This window comes from Ranitomeya variabilis, chromosome 7 (genome assembly GCF_051348905.1).
Source record: "Ranitomeya variabilis isolate aRanVar5 chromosome 7, aRanVar5.hap1, whole genome shotgun sequence".
Taxonomy (NCBI): domain Eukaryota; kingdom Metazoa; phylum Chordata; class Amphibia; order Anura; family Dendrobatidae; genus Ranitomeya; species Ranitomeya variabilis.
The window spans coordinates 234,480,609-234,503,522 of NC_135238.1; the positions used below are offsets into that span (position 1 = coordinate 234,480,609).

Genomic DNA, 22,914 nt, shown 5'->3' on the forward strand with positions numbered 1-22,914 from the left:
GCTGTGCGTGCCTGCCTGGGGCCTGCGCAGTCTTCATTGTCAGTCACAGCTCAGACGCCGGGTGCCTGACTGCGCAGGTGCGGGCAGTGCGGCCACCCTGTTCCTGAATCCCCGCCCCGCACTGTGTTATTCATTATGCACAGTGCGGGGCTGGGGTTCCTGGGCATGCGCACTGCGCTTGTCAGACGCTCCCCCGGTCCCCCGCCTTCCAGCGTTGTTCTTTGTGGCTGTACAAAACGTCGGCAATGAAACCTGTATATTCCGGCAATGCTGGAAGGCGGGGGACCGGGGGAGCGTCTGACAAGCGCAGTGCGCATGCCCAGGAACCCCAGCCCCGCACTGTGCATAATGAATAACACAGTGCGGGCCCCAGGCAGGCACGCACAGCGCAGGCGCCGGATTTAAGAAGCAACAGCGCTCAGGGGGCGGCGACCATCGCCCCTGAAGAGAAGAGTGACGGCAGTTGGGAGATTGATAGAGGACGATTCGGACCGCCTCCAGGTACAATATCTGGTATTTGTGGCCAATTTTTAAAACGCTTTATTGAGGTAATAAATGAATCAAAAACTAAAAGAGCCACCTTGTTAGACTGCAGCATTACTGTTGCACAAGGTGGCTCTTTTAGTTTATAACGACTGGGGGAGGTGACAGTGGCCCTTTAAGTGTGAGCAGCAGTTGTTGACTATCCCTTTAATTTACATTATTGGGATTCCAATGTATAATAGGACAGATACCTGTTAGATACCTACTGTACACATATTTGGTATCGCCGCGTTCAGAATCGCCCGATCTATCAATAAAAAAAAAAAGCATTAACCTGATCGCTAAACAGCGTAGCGAGAAAAAAATTTGAAATGCCAGAATTACGTTTTTTTGGTCGCCGCGACATTGCATTAAAATGCAATAATGGGCGATCAAAAGAACGTATCTGCACTGAAATGGTATAATTAAAAACGCCAGCTCGGCGCGCAAAAAATACCGACCCCAGATCATGAAAAATGGAGACGCTACGGGTATCGGAAAATGGCGCAATTTTTTTTTTTTTTTTTTTTTTTTTTAGCAAAGTTTGGAATTTTTTTTCACCACTTAGATAAAAAATAACCTAGTCATGTTAGGTGTCTATGAACTCGTAATGACCTGGAGAATCATAATGGCGGGATAGTTTTAGCATTTAGTGAACCTAGCAAAAAAGCCAAACAAAAAACAAGTGTGGGATTGCACTTTGTTTGCAATTTCACCACACTTGGAATTTTTTTCCCGTTTTCTAGTACATGACATGCTAAAACCAATGATGTCGTTCAAAAGTACAACTTGTTTCGCAAAAATTAAGCCCTCACATGACCATATTGACGGAAAAATAAAAAAGTTATGGCTCTGGGAAGTAGAGGAGCGAAAAACGAACACGGAAAAACGGAAAATCCCAAGGTCATGAAGGGGTTAAAGGGGTAGTTCAGGACTAAGATATTGATGACCTACCCTCATGATAAATCATCAAAATGAGTTTGATAGTGGTCCCACAGCCACCAACCCCAGAGATCGACTCTTTGCAACTCCTGCGACTTCCAGAAGTTCCCAGTGTACGGAGGCCGAGCAGCCCAGCTCCATACACTGTGTAGTGGCCATTCTAGGGTACTGCAACTCAGCCCCTATTAAAGTGGATATGACCTGCAGTACCCGTGAATGGCCACTGGACGGAGCTGTGGGATTCCTGCTCCATACACCGTTTAGGACCTAGTAGCTCCTAATTAATGGGGTGTCGGACTTCAATGTTCTTTTACTAATGATTATACTAGATGGATAGGTCTTCAGTTTTTTAGTCCTGGAAAATCCCTCTAAGCATGTGTGCAGCAGCTGTCGCAGAGTCTGAATGTGCGCCTTTTGACTGCCATTCCGTTCAATTTCCGCAAGATGAAATATAATAAAAGATTAATGAACTGGGATCTGAGCAGGTTGCAGGATTCCAGCATCCACCTGGCGCCAATCATTAGCCCTACGGCCATAACCAGAAATGTTCCCCTCTTTTATGGCCGTCACGTGGGGCTCATTAGCAGATATCGCCTGAGATATCGGCCGCTCACCTATAAATCCAGATCTGAGATCACGGCACGCGGCTCAGACCCAGAGAGGCCAGATTGGGTTCACAGTTTTCCTGTTTTTAACAAGGGCATAGCTCAATGAAACTTTGGCCAGTCACAATATCTCTGCTTGCTGTTATTAAAAGACCTTAGGTGTCTCAGAGCTGAGGGTTTGCTCTGCTGTATCCAGCCATCACTTGGCAAAATAGTTCCTTCTCCAGACTGATATATTGTAACTAGGAAAGTCTCCAGCTCTGGATACAACTGTAGCAAATACTCAGCTGCAAAATCTGGACATCCCCTTTAATTGTCTTCCAAGCAACCAATCAGGAAAGGGCTGGTAAAAAGCATGACTCTTATCCCATATGTAGATACAAGGTTGTACATCCATGAGCGCCATGGTCAGTGAGACTGTATGGCAGCAGATGTCATTGCATTACTTGGCAGATTTGTTTCTCAGGCTGCTGGGAAAGCTGGGCGCTTCCAGCTTTCCTAGTAGAGGTACTGCAGACTAGTATGCATTACTGACACTGAGGGGTTAATGCACTACTGTTTAAAGGGATCTTGATAAAATCACTTGTTGGCCTTGGAATGCATTTTCTGCAGGATGGGAAGGGTTAATCAGGACTTAATCTGCATTTATTACCTTTCTTCACATCCATTTAGCCGACTATTTAATTAACATAAAGTACACGGCGTCCCGGGGATGCGATCGCTGAGTTATTGTCTGATCCGCCATGTGAACCGGGCATAAATCTGGGGCTGCTGCAGATGCCATTGTCTGCGCTCCTGTACTGTCCCCGCGTTCCCCTCCCTGCGAGGCCGAATTCATACGTAACATTTTACTTACAGTTTTGCATAAATTATGTTAATGATCATAACACAATAATGTAAAAAAATCCTGTTCATGTAGAAAATTGTGCCATTTTGTGGGCGTCCAGTACGGACCTGTCATGGGTCATTGATCTTAATGGGGAATGGGCGAAAAATTTAATTCTGTAGTTTATTTCTATAACTAAGGCGTCGTTCAGGCAGAAGTGAGTTCTCTCCTTTGTAGAAACGCGGACTGTTGTAAATCAGAGTTTTGGATCTGAGCTTCGTCAGTGATTGCTCCGTTTTTATACTCCGTTTTATCAGTGATTTTCACGCTACTCCTGGGCAGCGCACGGACTGGACGCGGACCCCTTCTGGACGAGGACCCCTTCTGGACGCGGACCCCTTCTGGACGCGGACCCCTCCCGGACACTGACGCCATCCTTGTGCTGTCTGTGATGTTCATGGACCCAGAGACTTCATGGGTTTTTTTCTCGGACCAGTAATGGACATGTCCTCATTTCTTTGGACCTATAGACTATACTGGACACATGTTTTGTCCATAAAATTACCAGATAGAATATGTACGCGATTCGCGGACGTCTCAATTAGGCATAAAATGCAGTGACGGATCCTGAATAATATGGAGGTAATGGCGTTTTTTGCAGGACAGATTTTATCTACGTATGTAAATTACTTGTTTAAAGTCGTTATTTTCAGATTTCTGGATGCAACAGCGGAAACGCATAGGTACATTTGCCACTTATTTAAATGAATGAACGAAGGGGAAAACTACAAGAGATGGGCCGCAAAAGGTCCCTAAACTCCGTTTAAGAAGACCAGTAATATAAATATTTCACAAAAGTTACAAATTGAGGCACACATGTTGTCCAGGACAACAAAAGCATAGCTGCTCCATCTAGAAACAGCGCCACACTTGTGCACAGGTTGAATGCGGTATTGTAACTCAGTCCCATTCCCTTCAATGGAGCTGAACTGCAATACCACTCACAACCTGTGCACAAGTGTGGCACTGTATCTGCAAGTAGCAGACCTGTTTTTCTAACCTTGTATGTCAGTCTTTCCTGCAGAACTGCTTCATTAGGGACACTGTCTGTCTCCCCTTGACCTGGAAGCATCTTGTTATCGGAGACCCCTGGGAGGTCCTGTTAACATTTCTCAGCACAATGGTTCATCAAGTTAAATGAGGGGTCCATCAGCAGGATCCTGGGGTCTGAATGCAGCCATCCTGCTGTTTTACAGGCCATTTAGTTCTGTCTGAGCCCTCTAATTGCTGCCTAAATCACACTGTTCACCTCGGCTTGTGTGCACCCTCCTGACACCACTATTCCCAGGCTTTATGAAGAAGTCTCATTCCACAGAAAAGATGACCAAGGGGTGTCAGCGCAGACCCCTGCTCCTATTTATTGCAGCAGTAATGGTAAATGCCGGGGATTTATGGGGGTCCTGGTTATGGTTAATCATTTGTATAATTGAAAAAATTCTGCAACTTTGTAATATACAATGTTTCATGACCTCTGCATGTTGTCAATGAATCGGAATGTTATTATTATTTATTTATATAGCACCATTGATTCCATGGTGCTGTACATGAGAAGGGGTTACATACAAATTACAGGTATCACTTAAGGTACCTTCACACTCAGCAACTTTACAACGAGAACGACAACGATCCGTGACGTTGCAGCGTCCTGGATAGCGATCTCGTTGTGTTTGACACGCAGCAGCGATCTGGATCCCGCTGTGATATCGCTGGTCGGAGCTAGAAGGCCAGAACTTTATTTCGTCGTCAGGTCGGCGTGTATCGTCATGTTTGACAGCAAAAGCAACGATGTCAGCAATGTTTTACATGGAGGTAACGACCTGTGAGAACGATAAGTGAGTCGCCGTTACCTCACAGGATCGCTCCTGCATCGTTCTGGAGCTGCTGTGTTTGACGTCTCTACAGCGACCTAAACAGCGACGCTGCAGCAATCCGCTCGTTGTCTATATCGCTGCAGCGTCGCTGAGTGTGACGGTACCTTTACAGTAAGCAGACTAACAATGACAGACTGATACAGAGGGGCGAGGACCCTGCCCTTGCGGGCTTACATTCTACAGGATTATGGGGAAGGAGACAGTAGGTTGGGGGTTGCCGCAGCTCCGGTGTTGGTGAGGCGGTAGCTTCGGTAGTGATGAGGAGGCAGCGGGGTCAGTGCAGGCTGTAGGCTTTCCTGAAGAGATGGGTTTTCAGGTTCCATCTGAAGGATCTGAATGTGGTTGATAGTCGGACGTGTTGGGGCACAGAATTCCAGAGGATGGGGGATATTCAGGAGAAGTCTTGGAGGCGGTTGGGTTAGGAGCAAATAAGTGTGGAGGAGAGAAGGAGGTCTTGGGAGGACCGGAGATTACGTGAGGGAAGATATCGGGAGATTAGTTCAGAGATATATGGAGAAGACAGGTTATGGATGGCTTTGTAGGTCAGTATTAGTAATTTGAACTGGATACGCTGAGGGAATAGGAGCCAGTGAAGAGATTTGCAGGGGGGGGGAAGTGGAGGAGTAGCGAGGAGAGAGATGGATTAGTCGGGCAGCAGAGTTAGGGATGGACTGGAGAGGTGCAAGGGTGTTAGCAGGGAGGCCACAGAAAAGGATGTTGCAGTAGTCAAGGCGGGAGATGATGAGGGCTTGCACAAGCATTTTAGTAGATTGAGGGTTGAGGAAAGGACGGATTCTGGAGATATTTTTGAGCTGGAGGCAACAGGAGGTGGAAAGAGCTTGGATGTGCGGTGTGAAGGACAGGGCAGAGTCGAAGGTTACTCCGAGGCAGCGGACTTCCGGTACAGGGGAAAGCATGATGTTATTAATAATGATAGATAGATCAGGTAGGGAAGATCTATGAGATGGAGTAAAGATGATGAGTTCAGATTTGTCCACATTGAGCTTGAGGAAACGAGAGGAGAAGAAGGAGGATATGGCTGATAGACACTCCGGGATTCTGGACAGCAGAGAGGTGACATCTGGGCCAGAGAGGTAGATCTGAGTGTCATCAGCATAGAGGTGGTACTGGAAGCCATGGGACTTTATGAGTTGTCCCAGGCCAAGTGTATAGATTGAGAAGAGTAAGGGTGAGTGTCCACGGTAAGTAAACGCTGCGTGTTTGACGCTGCAGCGTCAAACACGCAGCGTCCAGATGTTCCAGCATAGTCGCCGCAGGTAATATCACAGTGCCCTATGGCGAGGGGTGCGATGATCCCGGATGTGTACTGTACACATCCGGCATCATCGGGTCCCAGAAAGGGGGCGGGGCTTAGCGACGAGCGGCTGCGCCGCTCCGGCGATATCGCCGGCCATCCTGATCGTGGACACGCAGCCTATGGGTCCTAGAACAGAGCCTTGGGGGACTCCAACAGAGAGAGGGTGGGATGAGGAGGTAGTGTGGGAGAAGCTGGAAAGGTATGAGGAGATCCAGGACAGGGCAAGGTCTTTGATGACAAACGAAGAGATGATCTGTAGTTCTTGTATAAAGACATAAACCTGGTCTAAACTGATATTTGTCACAGCTGAGAGTCTGCAACAGTTGTATCCAGTCCAGACAATACATTTTACCTGCACTGATACATAATAATAAATAATCATAATAATTTTTATTTATATAGCGCCAACATATTCCGCAGCGCTTTACAAATTATAGAGGGGACTTGTACAGACAATAGACATTACAGCATAACAAAAATCACAGTTCAAAATAGAAACCAATAGGAGTGAGGGCCCTGCTTCTCGCAAGCTTACAATCTATAGGATACATTGTAACAAACCATCAGGACAGGAAAGAGGCTTGCTCTAGTGATGTGTGTATCTCACAGAGGATTCTGTAGACTGGACACATTGTTACAAACTCTCAGCTCTTTTAGTTCCTTTCAGGTTTCAGTCTTAGATGTGAACACGAATGTTGCTGGTTACAGAGAGCAGGTTGAAATCTTATAGAAACTATAATACAAAGTATATTACAAAGTTGCAAAACTTTTCATTATACACTGAATAAAAGCTTGATTTACATGTAACTGGAAAAAACTGAAATACAAACAAAAATACCAATGCAAGTCAATAAACGCCATTGTCACTTTTATTTGGTAATTGGTTGGTAACCAAGCACACCCTCTATTTCTATTGTTCTGTTACCAGCCTGTTCTGATGAGACCTTTTGAATTTTAACACTGCCTCTTTAAATGTGGTGCCCTTCTTCAGCTGATTCTTGTTCTGAAGCGGAATTCCAAATTGTCAGTTGTCACCAAAATGGACAATTCCTTTAAGAAGCGTTCTGCGGCTCGGTGCAGGATGTTGTGTTTGGACCCTATGACAATGCAGACTTGGCCGCCGTGGCTTCGCTGCTTCCTGATGTTCTGAGTGGTGGAGCCTTAGTTCAGTTTCATATTGTCTCATCAGGTCTGTAGTATCCGGTTACTTGTAAGAAAATACAGAGAACTGTCTAGAAGAAGCGTAGAGGTCGCTATAGTTAACCCCCGAATTCTCATGAAACTTCCAATGAAGACTACCCCATAAATCAATTTAAAAGGCCCTTCCACCAATGGTGTATCCATAAATATTAGGGGAATTGTATAAATGAAGCTGAGATCGGGGGCGGGGTTGGAGGATTTTTGTTTTTTAAAGTCCATTGTTTGTAAATAAAGTTGCATCTTTGTTATTCTTTTATTCTTCATGTTCCAATTAGTACAAGAAGCTGAAATCTCCCCAAACCAGGACCCCATCAATACAAACCCCAGACCCCCCCCAATACAGATCCCAGACCCCCTATATATACAGGCCCAAGACCAAACTCCCCATTAGTGCAGACTCCAGTTCTGCTAATACTGACCCCAGACTAGACCGCCATCAATGCAAACCCCAGACCCTCCATCAATACAGATCCCCCATCAATGCAAACCCCAGACGCTCCATCAATACAGATCCCCCATCAATACAAACCCCAGACCCCCCAATACAGATCCCAGACCAGACCCCTTATATATACAGACCCAAGACCAAACTCCCCATTAGTGCAGACCCCAGTTCTGTGAATACTGACCCCAGACTAGACCGCCATCAATGCAAACCCCAGACCCTCCATCAATACAGATCTCTCTCTCTCTCCATCTCCCCTTCTCCCCATGGGCTTATTAACCCTCTCATTCCCATATCTGGTAATTTTGTCACAATGTATCAAGTTTAGACAAACCTTTTATAATCTAAAGACATGAACAGTAAATCTGTCCTGTCCTGGGCTCTTGACATCTCCTATTTACATTAATACATTGTAACAGAACTGCAGCTGAACGAGTAGAACGTGACACATTTCAGCTTATGAACAATGTTTTCTTTCTTGTTTGTCCCCCGGCCTTTCAAAAAATATAAGATTGTGCATCAGCGACCCCAGAGCGGCCCTGATGTTTCTGATTATTTGTCCATTTTGACTTTATTAGGACACTGAAATCGTTTTCATTTCCAGAAATGCAGCGAGAGCCTGAGGTCGGCCGGAGTAAATGACTCTAGTAATGGCAGCTGTAAACCTTTATATGGGGGATTGGGGCTATTAGGATCAGTGGGGAATCCGTAAAATGCCAGGCTGCCATTGTGAGTGCCAGCGGTGCCGTTCCGCTACAGGCTCCACATTAACCAGTTCATCTCTACAAGAAGTAAGACATCATCTCTAATATCAGGAGTCTCTTAATAAGTTCTTACAAGGTGACATGGGGTTTTATGTGCCCCTGACCTCCAGATCCTACGGGTTACACAAATCTGTGACAGTCATGGCTGATGCCACAAACCAACAGGACCACCAGATTATACAAATGGCCAGTGATTGACTACTGTCTTCATATGAAGTTTTTACTTAATGGTGGAGATGGCTGAAAATGACAAACTTCATAGGGCAAAAGAGACATAAATATCCCAGGAAGAAGTGGAATAATAAAAAGGATATCCTGGTTACACATCAAACCTATCTATCTATCTAGACGTTTTTTGTAGTTGATGATGAGGTTTGCGCACGTCAGGAGCACTTTTGCTCCTCTCCTCTTTGCAGATCATCTCTAAATCATTAAGATTTTGAGGCTGTCGCTTGGCAACTCGGAGCTTCAACTCCCTCCATAAGTTTTCTATGGGATTAAGGTCTGGAGACTGGCTAGGCCACTCCATGACCTTAATGTGCTTTTTTTTGAGCCACTAATTTGTTGCCTTGGCTGTATGTTTTGGGTAATTGTCTTGCTGAAAGACCCTGCCACGACCCATTTTTAATGTCCTGGAGGAGGGAAGGAGGTTGTCACTCAGGATTTTACGGTACATGGCTCCATCCATTCTCCCATTGATGCGGTGAAGTAGTCCTGTGCCCTTAGCGGAGAAACACCTCCAAAACATAATGTTTCCACCTCCATGCTTCACAGTGGGGATGGTGTTCTTTAGGTCATAGGCAGCATTTTTCTTCCTCCAAACACGGCGAGTTCAGTTAATGCCACAGATTTCAATTTTTGTCTCTTCTGACCACAGCACCTTCTCCCAGTCACTCACAGAATCATCCAGGTGTTCATTGGTAAACTTCATACGGGCCCGCACATGTGCCTTCTGGAGCAGGGGGACCTCGCGGGCACTGCAGGACTTTAAACCTTTACGGAGTAATGGTTTTCTTGGTGACTGTGGTCCCAGCTGCCTTGAGATCATTAACAAGTTCCCCCTGTGTAGTTTTCGGCTGATCTCTCACCTTCTTCATGATCAAGGATACCCCACGAGGTGAGATTTTGCATGGTGCTCCAGATCGATGTCGATTGACAGTCATTTTGTATTTCTTCCATTTTCTTACTATTGCACCAACACTTGTCTCCTTCTCTCCCAGCGTCTTACTTATGGCTTTGTAGCCCAGTCCAGCTTTGTGCAGGTCTATGATCTTGTCCCTGACATCCTTATAAAGCTCTTTGGTCTTGCCCATGTTGTAGAGGTTAGAATCTGACTGACTAATTGAGTCTGTGGACAGGAGTCTTTTATAAAGGTGACTAAGTAAGACAGATGTCTTTAATGCAGGTAACAAGCTGATTAGAGCGTCTAACTGGTCTGTAGGAGCCAGAACTCTTAATGGTTGGTAGGGGATCAAATACTTATTTCTCACTGCAAAATGCAAATAAATGTATATAATTTATACAATATGATTTTTCTAGATTTTATTTAATATTCTACCTCTCAGTGTTAAAATTAACCGACCCTTAAAATTATAGACGGTTCATGTCTTTGTCAGTGGGCAAGCTTACAAAATCAGCAAGGGATCAAATACTTATGTCCCCCACTGTATCTATTATCTATCTATTATATAGTATCTTTCTATCTATCTGTCTTTCTATCTATCTGTCTTTCTATCTACCCACAATGTGATACTATCTTTTGTTGTACTAGTACAATAGAATTAGTACATTTGTAAGATCAACTTTGCTACCTGTGAGATACATTGTTTCAAATCCTCACCATTTATAAGATTTCCGCTTGCAATTAAAGAATGAAAACATTTTTGTTTACTCCCAGAGTAATACCTGTATAGAGCTAATGCATACTGCAGCTGTGGATGTCTCTTGTAGTTGTATTCAACCTAGATAGCCTTTTGTTTGGTACGTATATGAAGCATGAGCACTATCATCAGCTCAAATGTGTCTCCTGTGCTGGGGATCTAGCATGATCTATCTGCATTGATACATTGTAACAAAACACAGCTTTAACCCCCCCTCGCCTACCATCCTGGGGGTACATGTGGAGATGTAGTAATAAGTTGGATCTTCTCATCCCCCTCTATTCTCCGCTCTTGTATAAAGGAAGCTTTGTTTTTCTCTGCATAAATGATTATGAGACTCAGATCTGGAAAGTGTTTTTTGTTTTGTACTCGGAGCCCCTTAAGGCATCGGGAAGGAGAACGAGAGTGGGCGACAAACAAGAGGGGCACAGAGAAGGGTCACGTGAGATCAGGAATGTCAGCTGGTTTCTATCTGGGTCACCTTTACCCCTTTGTAAATGAATTCATTTGTTGCAGCCTCTTTGGTTATGGAGATGGTTACTTAATTAATTGGCCAGGAAAAGACCGCAGTGACGGAAATGTTTGTCCAATCAATGATTATGTATTTGGGAAGTGGTTAAGGATATTGGGCCTGCTTCACACCATGCTTTTACTTGACACATCCATTTATACTGAAAAAAAAAAAAAGTGTTTAAACAGGCAAAAAAGTTTGTATTTATATAGAATATAATGGGAAAATGTATCAAATGGCTATCAGTTTCAAATGTTTCTAGAAGCACATCAACGTGTTGATTTTTTTTTTTTTTTCATACATTCGCGTACTTTTTTTTCTTGCATTTTGTCATGTTACTTTTTCCCAAAAAACAAGTTGTGCTCTTCTGACCTTCCAAAATGGATCTATTTTTATTTTTTTTTATAAATAGGATATAACTAGATACAATGTTAGAAAAACAAATATAATATACCGTATACTCGAGTATAAGCCGAGAATTTCAGCCCATTTTTTTAGGCTGAAATTGCCCCTCTCGGCTTATACTCGAGTCATACCCAGGGGTCAGCAGGGGAGGGGGAGCGGAGCTGTGTAATTATACTCACCTGCTCCTGGCGCGGTCCCTGGTTCTCCGGGCGCTGACAGCTTCTTCCTGTACTGAGCGGTCACATGGTACCGCTGATTACAGTAATGAATATGGACCCCACTCCACTCCCATATTCATTACTGTAATGAGCGGTACCATGTGACCGCTCAATACAGGAAGAAGCTGCCGGCGCCCGGAGAACCAGGGACCTGCATGGACCGCGCCAGGAGCAGGCGAGTATGACGGGGGGCAGTGCGCGATATTCACCTGTCCCCCATTCTACCGTCGGCGCCGCTGTGTCTTCTGCGTCCTCTGCTATGACGTTCAGGTCAGAGGGCGCGATGACGCTATTAGTGCTCGCCGCCCTCTGCCTGAACAGTCCGTGCAGAGGACGGGGAAGACACAGCGGTGCTCAGCGGCGGAACGGAGACAGGTGAATATAGCAAGTGTCGGGAGCCTGAGCGATGAGAGGTGAGTATGTGATTTTTTTTATTTTTTAAATCGCAGCAACAGCAATATGGGGCAAATATCTGTATGGAGCATCGTATGGGGCCATGTGCAGCATTATATGGGGGGCAAATATCTCTATGGAGCATCTTATGGGGCCATAATCAGCATTTGTGCAGTATTATATGGAGGGCAAATATCTCTATGGAGCATCTTATGGGGCCATAATCAGCATTTGTGCAGTATTATATGGGGGCAAATGTGTCTATGAAGCATCTTATGGAGCCATTATCAGCATTTGTGCAGCATTATATGGGGGCAAATGTGTCTATGAAGCATCTTATGGAGCCATTATCAGCATTTGTGCAGCATTATATAGGGCAAATGTGTCTATGGAGCATCTTATGGGGCCCATCATAAACTGTATGGAGCATTATATGGGGCTCCTGATTCAATATGGATATTCAACATTTAACCTACTGATGTCTCAATTAATTTTACTTTTATTGGTATCTATTTTTATTTTTGACATTTACCGGTAGCTGCTACATTTCCCCCCCAGGCTTATACTCCAGTCATTAAGTTTTCCCAGTTTTTTGTGGCAAAATTAGGGGTCTCGGCTTATACTCGGATCGGCTTATACTCGAGTATATACTGTAATAATATATCTATCTGTTATCTCTTATACAATATAATGTGATTCTAAAATGTTGTGTGAAAACAGCCTTATTTGTTGTTGTGTTTTTTTGTTGTTTTTTTTAAGAATCATTGTTCTGTATTTTTATGGATTTGTTTCTATACAGTTGTCATCTTTTTGTAACGGACCCAGTGGAATAAAAAAAACCAAAACTGGACTTGTTGGAAATGGATGAAAACTGGAGTGAAAATTGATGCAAAATCAAATCCAAACGGACGGACACTTTGGTTTCCATTTTGCATCCGTTTTTGTTTTGTTTCTCAGTTTTTAATAGCATTGTCTCTGCACATTTCTAGTGTTGTGGGCTACAAAAAACAAATCCATTAATGGACGACATTAGAGATTACCATCGTTATGATTCATTACCTATAAACTTCAGTGTATAAAAAAAATGCCCAAACTATCGAGTTCCTATTTTATATTTTTTTCCAGAAATGGAAGCCCTCTTAAGAATGTCCGTCTAGATTCAAATAAATGGATCCTGTACTGGAACATTTTATTTTCAATTTTTGCAACCCCAAACTGATCCACAAACAAAAATACCCACTGGGTGTCCGCAGAATGTAATGCATTATTATGTAACTATGTAAGTAGCGCCTGCATAGAGCACAGCGATGTACATAGGATAGAATGACATTGTTTCCAATCTGGAGATAATGAATTAATCTCACAAATACAAAGACCAAAGCCAAATGTATATGAAGACAATTATCCTAAGTACATTTTTGGAGTGTGAATTGGGATCCGAGCGGATGTTATTGAGGTTGGATGTGAGCCCGTGTCCCCAGAACTGCAAGGAAACAGCCAAATAAAACACTGCGACATTCACAAATTTGTTTCGGTGGCCACAAAATTCATTGTGCGTCTTTGTCGAAAGGATGAATTTTATGTCGAGCAGATCGATGTACTTGTGTCCTTCTGATCCACGCTAATCTCCGTAGATGAGGTCAATGTGCATTTATTTGGGCTGTTTGCAGGGCAGGTCAGAAAATTAAATGGTGGGTCAGGCTGCTCCGAAAGGGGAACATCTCCTGTTTTTATCTGCACCAGTTTTAATACATTTGTTCTGATTGGATCACTGAACTTTTCAACTCATTTTTAATGATTTCTCCATTTCCTACGTTTTAGGTCCCAAGACATCAGCTGATCATAAAGTGCTGGGACCCAGCAATCAGCTGCAATCAGGAGTAAGTGCTACATTTTTCTGTAGCGCCACCACAGTAGAAGTCAAGTACTACACAGTGACCATTTATATGAAAGGGCTGACTGTATAATGCTGGATCGGTCCTCCGTAAAGAGAAACTTTTGCTCTTATTAACGGCGCCTCACTCTGGTCTAGAGTTCAGCATCTTCCTCTATTAAAGGTGTTGTCCACTAATGGACAATTACTTCTTAATATCTACAGTCTACTGCACAAAATAAGAATCAGTACATAATTGCCTCCGTTAATAGTGCCGTCCACCCACTGTGTTTGCCAGTGTTTGTGCTACACGACCACTGCTGCCAGTCAGCAGTTGCTGATTGTCTGCAGCCTTCTCTATTCTGTCAGAGTGGATACAGCTAACTTAATTGCGTACCTGAAAATAGATTTTCTAAACCCCTTTAAATTGATTATATATGACCAGATGTGTCAACAACACTATGTGCACGAGACAGATCTGCCCACTCTCAAAGGACGATTTGTAAAAATGGAGTGCAAGGGGGTGTGAAATGATAATAGGGTTATCCAAACCCCTTTAAAAGTCTACAAAATACATTAATTCTGAGTATTTAATATACCGTACATGAGCGATCATGATTAACCTTCACTTCTGGCCAAACTGAAACATTGTTGCACTTAGGACAAGACATAAGGAGGAGGAGAATGACTCAAGGATTCTATCTGACCTTTAATTCACAGTGCCGTGCTCCGCCCTTGAGGATCTTTACAAGCAATCACTCAATATACTGTATCAGTTTTCTCCCCTTCATGCGTTGGCCCAATACACACCACTTTTTTCCGATTCTGCTGTTTCATACATATCTGTAAGTTTCTGCAAAGAGAGCAATATTAACCTGTGCCCCCTCTCCAAGGACCCCATAGCCATATGGTCTGCCTATGGCATACATGGTGGGATCCAATGAAAAATCACAGGACCCCCACTACTTACCTATTGGTCTCTTTTAATGGGGCAGAGGGTCTCTACACATCATAGAGTTTTGACGCTGCCTAAGGGAGATGAATAGCAACTATTGGGCCCCACGCTCCTTTATCGGCATCGTTTGTGTGAGCTGCGGAGGCCTCGCTGCTTGTAAGAGAAATTCTCTACAACTTTCTGACTTTACAAAACAGAAAAAAAAAATCAGTAAATAAATGTGACTTCTTCCTCCCTCTCGTAAATTAGAAATATTTCATCTTCCACAAATTAATTACAGGTTATCCGCCCCTAGGGGTCTGGCGGCTGCCAGGCTTCTCTTGGACAATCTTCCTGTCCTGTTAGTCGTGAACCATAAACACATGGACAGATCGCAGCTGTGTAAGCATTCAGGGGCTCTCAGCGCTCAACCAATCAATCTTCCAAGAGCCATTATTTAGACGGATTTATAGGTATCTAATTTGGATAAAAACCACACTTGGCACTTTGATCAATTGTTCTTCAACTTGTTCTTAAGGGCCCCTGGCACAATCTGTAGGACTTTTTAACCAAACTGATATAAATCATAGGGGGTGATGGGGGGGGGGGGGGAGAGATTTGAATGCTTAAATAATGGGGAAAATTCTCACAAATTAAGAAAACATTGCAAGAAAACTAATCATATTTCCAATATGATCTGTCCAATATGTAAACAAATATATAAATTAATACAAGATATATAAAAATACAATGTCTAAATGTATGAGAGCGCAATGAATAATGTTACATTAAATTTAAGTTAAAGGATATTATAATTACATTATTTTGGCCTTCACACAATATAATATATAATTATCTTCAGTTGGCATCTATAAGAAACAACAAAAACCCTAAAAACTAAAATCTTGAAGTGGTTAGGTGAATACAGAAATGGCAGCTACATCCATATATCTTTCTTATCTGGAAACCTTGTGATTATTGGGATCTTTCTGTAATTTTGTGAAGTTTCCATGAGTCAGGTGCTGGCTTTCTACATTAAGGTAATGACTTGGCTTTAGAAAGTCTGCAAAACAGATAAAGTACAAAGAAATCAATGAACTTTCCAAAGAAATGTTTGCTGAACCAGAGTTGGGTGTAGATGTCAACAGACCTAAAGACACTGGTCAATTAATTAGAACTGAATAATTTCTTAATATATCTTTATAATGTGCAGGTGTTTGCAAGTTGTGATTTAAAGCTTCAAATTCTGTGAATAGACAAAGTGACCTGATAAAATTGTCTCCTGATACCACTAGGGGAGCTCCCTGTATACAGAGATACATGATAAGATCCTGACTGCAGTCACCACTAGGGGGAGCTCCCTGTATACAGAGATACATGATAAGATCCTGTCTGCAGCCACCACTAGGGGGAGCTCCCTGTATACAGAGATACATGATAAGATCCTGTCTGCAGTCACCACTAGGGGGAGCTCCCTGTATACAGAGATACATGATAAGATCCTGTCTGCAGTCACCACTAGGGGGAGCTCCCTGTATACAGAGATACATGATAAGATCCTGACTGCAGCCACCACTAGGGGGAGCTCCCTGTATACAGAGATACATGATAAGATCCTGTCTGCAGCCACCACTAGGGGGAGCTCCCTGTATACAGAGATACACGATAAGATCCTGTCTGCATCCACCACTAGGGGGAGCTCCCTGTATAAAGAGATACATGATAAGATCCTGTCTGCAGCCACCACTAGGGGGAGCTCCCTGTATACAGAGATACATGATAAGATCCTGTCTGCAGTCACCACTAGGGGGAGCTCCCTGTATACAGAGATACATGATAAGATCCTGTCTGCAGTCACCACTAGGGGGAGCTCCCTGTATAAAGAGATACATGATAAGATCCTGTCTGCAGCCACCACTAGGGGGAGCTCCCTGTATACAGAGATACATGATAAGATCCTGTCTGCAGTCACCACTAGGGGGAGCTCCCTGTATACAGAGATACATGATAAGATCCTGTCTGCATCCACCACTAGGGGGAGCTCCCTGTATAAAGAGATACATGATAAGATCCTGTCTGCAGCCACCACTAGGGGGAGCTCCCTGTATACAGAGATACATGATAAGATCCTGTCTGCAGTCACCACTAGGGGGAGCTCCCTGTATACAGAGATACATGATAAGATCCTGTCTGCAGTCACCACTAGGGAGAGCTCCCTGTATACAGAGATACATGATAAGATCCTGTCTGCAGCCACCACTAGGGGGAGCTCCCTGTATACAGAGATACATGATAAGATCCTGTCTGCAGTCACCACTAGGGAGAGCTCCCTGTATACAGAGATACATGATAAGATCCTGTCTGCAGTCACCACTAGGGGGAGCTCCCTGTATACAGAGATACATAAGACCCTGTCTGCACCCACCACTAGGGGGAGCTCCCTGTATACAGAGATACATGATAATATCCTGTCTGCAGTCACCACTAGGGGGAGCTTCCTGTATACAGAGATACATAATATTCTGTCTGCAGCCACCACTAGGGGGAGCTCCCTGTATACAGAGATACATGATAAGATCCTGTCTGCAGTCACCACTAGGGGGAGCTCCCTGTATACATAGATACATGATAAGATCCTGTCTGCAGCCACCACTAGGGGGAGCTCCCTGTATACAGAGATACATGATAAGATCCTGTCTGCAGCCACCACTAGGGGGAGCTCCCTGTATACAGAGATACATGATAAGATCCTGTCTGCAGTCACCACTAGGGAGAGCTCCCTGTATACAGAGATACATGATAAGATCCTGTCTGCAGTCACCACTAGGAGGAGCTCCCTGTATACAGAGATACATGATAAGATCCTGTCTGCCGTCACCACTAGGGGGAGCTCCCTGTATACAGAGATACATAAGACCCTGTCTGCAGCCACCACTAGGGGAAGCTCCCTGATGTCAAGCTCTCTGCTTGCTGCCGTTAAATGGAAGCATTAATGAGAGGTGAGTGCAGAGCTTTGATATATTTCTGTCCAGTCTTGATAACCTTAGTGAGTTGCACTTGCTTATACAAAGAGGTTAAAAACTTGTTCTGATCAAGAATGTTTTCATTCACTGAAAGATCTTATAAATGGAGATTAAATCTAAAGGGAAGAATTAGTTTTTTCTGTTCCATAAAAAAAAACTTGTGTACTTTAATATTTGCTACTTTTTAAAGTCTTTTGCTACTTGTGAAAAGTGGTGTGAAAAGTAGGCGGAGTTTAGCAGGAGGGGCGGGGCTCAGGTGTGCAATGCTTCGTAGCAGACATGGAGATACATTTTTTTTTGCACTGATGCGCCAAATGTAATGATGCAATCAACCTTAATGTTGTGCATGTTATTCCCATTTACATGGATTTTAGATGAGTGGAAGAAACAGCAGTCTTACAAAATCTGCCTCAAAGTCTCAGAAAGTTGCAGAACTTTCCCTGCCCCGGAGGATCCCTTTAATATTCTGTCTGGGGTCTCTCTGGTCTCTGCTTTGCATCCTCCGGGGACTGCGGGTCCTTCTCTCTGTTACAAGGTATCAGTCCAGGGAATGTGAGTCCCGGGATCTCAGGCTCGTGGAGCCAAATAAAGACCCTTCTTTTCCTAGGAGGGCGAGGAGGTGTGTAAGTGGGGGTGGGGTGACAGGGGGGCTGAGGTGTAGGGTGTAGAGGAAATACCAGAGAATTACATTTTTTTTTTTTAACTCTCTCCCCTAAAAAGTTGCTTGTGGCAGGCAGCCTGCAGATGAGGAGGGGGCAGAGGGCCGGATTTTGTGTCCGCACCGCCCTCTCCTCAGGAGGTGTGAGGGCTGATGTATGTGAGGATGAGGAAAAAACTTGGAGAGACAGAAAGAAGGAGGCAGGGACTTCATAGTGTGATGTGGAGGTAGAGAGGAAGGAGGGAGACACGGATCCAGGAAAACCGGGAATCCTCTCCCTATACTGGCGCAGGGCACCATACATCTGCAAGGTGGCGGCAGTGAATGAGTTAACCCCTATGCGTTACCTGACCACTATGGAATTGGGCGCCTGGGTCGGATGGATTAGTGTCAGTTCTATGTTGGCGTAAGGATTCTTCATCGGTTTCGCCAGCATGCCCACGGCATCCCTGTGTGTCCCCCGTGCACGGTCGGACCCCAGAATGACCTGGCTCTGTCTGTCCTGTTTGCTCTGGGTACGTGATTTCCATTTTTTTCTACTCCGGTGTTGTGTGAGCAGAGATTTGATACAGATGTTGTAGAATGGAGTTTGTCATTTGACTCTGTTCATGAGTTTTCATTTTTTTTTACATAGGACTGCAAGTAAAGCTTCTGCATTGTTCGATTTTCAGAAAAGCAATTCTGTAATTAGACTCTCAGGTTGCAATCACAGTGAATCCCCCCTCAGTGTCGTTGCATTACCTAATAAGTTCTGGGACCCCAGTAGGGTCATTGCCGCACTACTTAGAGACCCCCAAGTTTTGATCTGCAGTATTCCGGGACCCTCAACTATCAGTTTTCTATTATACTGCAGTAGCAAACATGCTCAGGGACCCCCAAATCCCAATGTTGAACCCCAAGTTAAGTTTGCTCTCATATTAATCCTTTGCTTCATATTTGAGACCCTCAAGTGTCAGCTATTGTTGTGCAGCTCCCAATGATGGACCAATGGTTTATTATAATTATTATTATTATTAGGACCCCAACTCATATGTGAAAAACTTTCAAACATTCCAGTCCAGATGGAGTCATAGCCAAAATCTTTTGCGCCTCTCATTAGACCTAGTCACATCATCTGTATGGGAAACTGTAGTGTAATGGTACATGTACTTCTGCATTTCATTCTGAGCTTGTGTTCAATGCTGGGGGCCCCTGATCAGGGTAAAGACCCTTGTTCTGCAACCTGTGGTTATCTAGTTGTTGTAAAACTGCAATTCCCAGCATGCTCTGACAACTTCAGGCTGCTAGGAGTTATAGTGCCACACAACTGGACTGCCAAGGTCAGAGTCTACTAGCAAAGTCTGTATTGTATTTTATGTCGCCCGCATCTTCCACCATTTTACTTTGTGTCAAAACTCAATCAAAAACGTTAAATGTGACCTTTCAGAGAAGTTTGTACTGTAAAAGAGTAAAGAATCAGGTTCTATAGCATACAGAGTATCCCAGGTCAATGGCTAGAAAGTATCCTGGGGCAATGGATAGAGAGTATCCCGGGGCAATGGATAGAGAGTATCCCCGGTCAATGGATAGGGAGTATCCCCGGTCAATGGATAGGGAGTATCCCCGGTCAATGGATAGGGAGTATCCCCGGTCAATGGATAGGGAGTATCCCCGGTCAATGGATAGGGAGTATCCCCGGTCAATGGATAGGGAGTATCCCCGGGCAATGGATAGAGAGTATCCCGGGGCAATGGATAGAGAGTATCCCGGGGCAATGGATAGGGAGTATCCTGGGGCAATGGATAGGGAGTATCCCCGGTCAATGGATAGGGAGTATCCCCGGTCAATGGATAGGGAGTATCCCTGGTCAATGGATAGGGAATATCCCTGGTCAATGGATAGGGAGTATCCCTGGTCAATGGATAGGGAGTATCCCTGGTCAATGGATAGGGAGTATCCCTGGTCAATGGATAGAGAGTATCCCGGGGCAATGGATGCAGAGTATCCCGGGGCAATGAGTAGAGAGTATCCCGGGGCAATGGGTGGAGAGTATCCCGAACCATGGCGTAGAGAGTTATGTAGGTCATGAGGGAGAGCTTATCGTGGGCCATGGGGTAGATTGGATCGTGGGCCATGAGGGAGAAAGTATTGTGGGCCATGGGGGAGAGAATATCGTTGGCCATTGGATACCAGTTATCAGAAGATACGGGATAGGTAGTACTGGTTCGTTGCCAGACTAGAGGGAGCTCTGCATTACATTAGATGCAATCTGTTTCAGAGGCTCCTAATACTCGTTTCTGAGAGTCGCCGCCTTGTTTCCGTCATTGTTCCTGAATTGCATCTACTTTTTTTGGCAGCGTTGGATGTTTTTCTGTAGAAAGTTTATTTTTCCTCGTTGTATATTTACTCACTCATTATTAATACTTTCAGGACAGAATGCTTGTTGGTTCTTGCAGGTTTATATATTCCCACTATAGACAACTATAATATATTTTCAGAAATACCTGGGACCCTATCCTATCTCAAGAATTGGGGTCCTGGACTCTCCGTCCCACCAGGAGTGATGGCTGCGTGGCCACTGCTTTCTCTATATGGAGCCTTTATCCGCTGCCTCCCTATAGTTACCCCACTAGAATGATAGGGCTCACAGTTGGGTAGAGGTAGAGCGCCCCCTATAGCAATGCATTGGATCACACGCGTCCTATACCTATAGCTGTACCTATAGAGAGCAGTGTAAGGAATGAGACTCCTAACCAGATATCTGGTGGGCACCACGTGGCACATATAGCCTCCCAGATACGCACGGGAGCCATTAAGGAACTGTACACATTGTGAGAATAATAAGGCAGTAAAGATAATGAAGGAGGGTTATAAAGATGCAGGTCCGTGTGTAGGGCGCATGTGAAATCTCTGCAGATCCATTGTGGGGTCAGTGGTACAGCGGCTACATCCTCCTCCTCCCCTGCATACAGCGCCCTCTACTGGTCACATCGTGGTGAAAAATATGAAAAATGCAAGAATTTAGAGCAGATGTTTGTGCTGTTTACTGTGCTGATGGAGTGGTCTTTGGTGTCTCTTTTCTGGTTTTACAGCTTTATAGCCATGGACCGATGCAGTTGGAGTGTCCCACAGTGTCGCTTTAGTGCTGCAGAACGGTAATACAGATGGGGTGTTCTGTGGTGTCTGCCATTTACAGATATAACCCAATGATGCAGATGATATACTGGTGGTGTAAATTGAGGACCATGGATTATTAGTGCAGATTGGATGTTCTTTTGTGCATCATGCAAGCAGATCTGTGCAGTTATAGACCAATAGTGCAGATGGAGCAGTCTGTAGTGCCTGTCTTGTAAATTATATGACTGTGGGCTACATGTGCAGATGGGGTGTTCTGTAGTGTATCTTCCATTTACATCTGTGTAGTAATAAGCCAATAGTACAGATGGAGCAGTCTGTAGTGTATGTCTTGTAAATTTACATCCATAGACTGCTAATGCGGAAGTCTCGTACTGTCCAGGTGGACACAGAAAGGAGAGGTCCATGTACGGCTGCACAGGTTGCATCAATGACATGTCCGCCCCTGCATGTTCGGTTTTGCAGTAATAGTGCAGATAAAGCCGACTGTAGTGTCTGTTTTGCACATTTCCAATAACATTACCGCAGATGCAGCGTTCTACAGTGTCACGTTAGTCTGGCTCTGCATATGGTAGTCAGCCAGGGGAGTAGGGTGCAAGCATATCCCGGACAGTTCTACAGCCTCAGGACGCAGTTACTACCATTGGCCTCCAATGATTGGCACTATTCTGACTATAAGTACGAAGCAACACGTATATCATACCAGATAAGGAAAATATATCACGCTTTTTGTTGCACAGGACTCTAACGGGCCTCCATTTAAAGCCTCTTCAGATACCTCTGACCTATTACACAGGTCAACAAAAAAAAATTTTTTTTCTGGTGTCCAAAATATTTTAATGAATTTGGGGTATTTTTGGGGTGCTGATTCTGAATATGCTATCAGTTTTGCCAGATTGGCTCAAGTTTTTGACATTTTTGGTATCTTATTTATAGCACTTGTTGGTAAATGCGACGCATCATCTCATTAATTTCTTTGGATTAGTACTTGAACTGAGCAGTTCTCAATATAGTTTTGTGTTTAATTAGTGTTCTAAAAGTTTGTTCATAGCTTGATTTTTGCACTAACTTTATGTTGTTGTCTGTTTTCCAGTGAAAAGCATGAACTCATCAAGAAGAAGTTGTCTTAACGATCCAGACTCATTCTGTTACATTTGTGGTGAATACACACTGCCAAAACATAGAAGAAACATAACAGACTTCGTAAAAAAAGTGTATTTTGCCTATTTTGGGGTTATGCTTGGGGACCAAGACAAGTTTTGGGCACCACACATAGTGTGCAAAGCATGTATCGAATTATTACGAAAATGGAGCAAAGGACAAAGAAAAAGCTTCAAATTTGGTGTTCCAAT

General features: G+C 44.1%; 1 protein-coding gene across 6 annotated transcripts in view; it reads left to right on the forward strand.

Annotated features, from left to right (window-relative positions):
* The window catches only part of TNS1 (tensin 1), a 374,732-nt gene that overhangs the window by 64,359 nt on the left and 287,459 nt on the right, over window positions 1-22,914 (forward strand). Inside the window, exon 1 of one of the 6 annotated variants that reach the window (XM_077273216.1) lies at window positions 18,655-18,963. The exons of the other annotated variants lie outside the window; for them this stretch is intronic. Within the exon in view, the coding sequence (XP_077129331.1) occupies window positions 18,883-18,963 (81 nt within the window). The 5' untranslated portion in view covers window positions 18,655-18,882. Of the gene's footprint in view, window positions 1-18,654; window positions 18,964-22,914 lie in introns of those variants that run through there. 6 annotated transcript variants of the gene reach the window in all.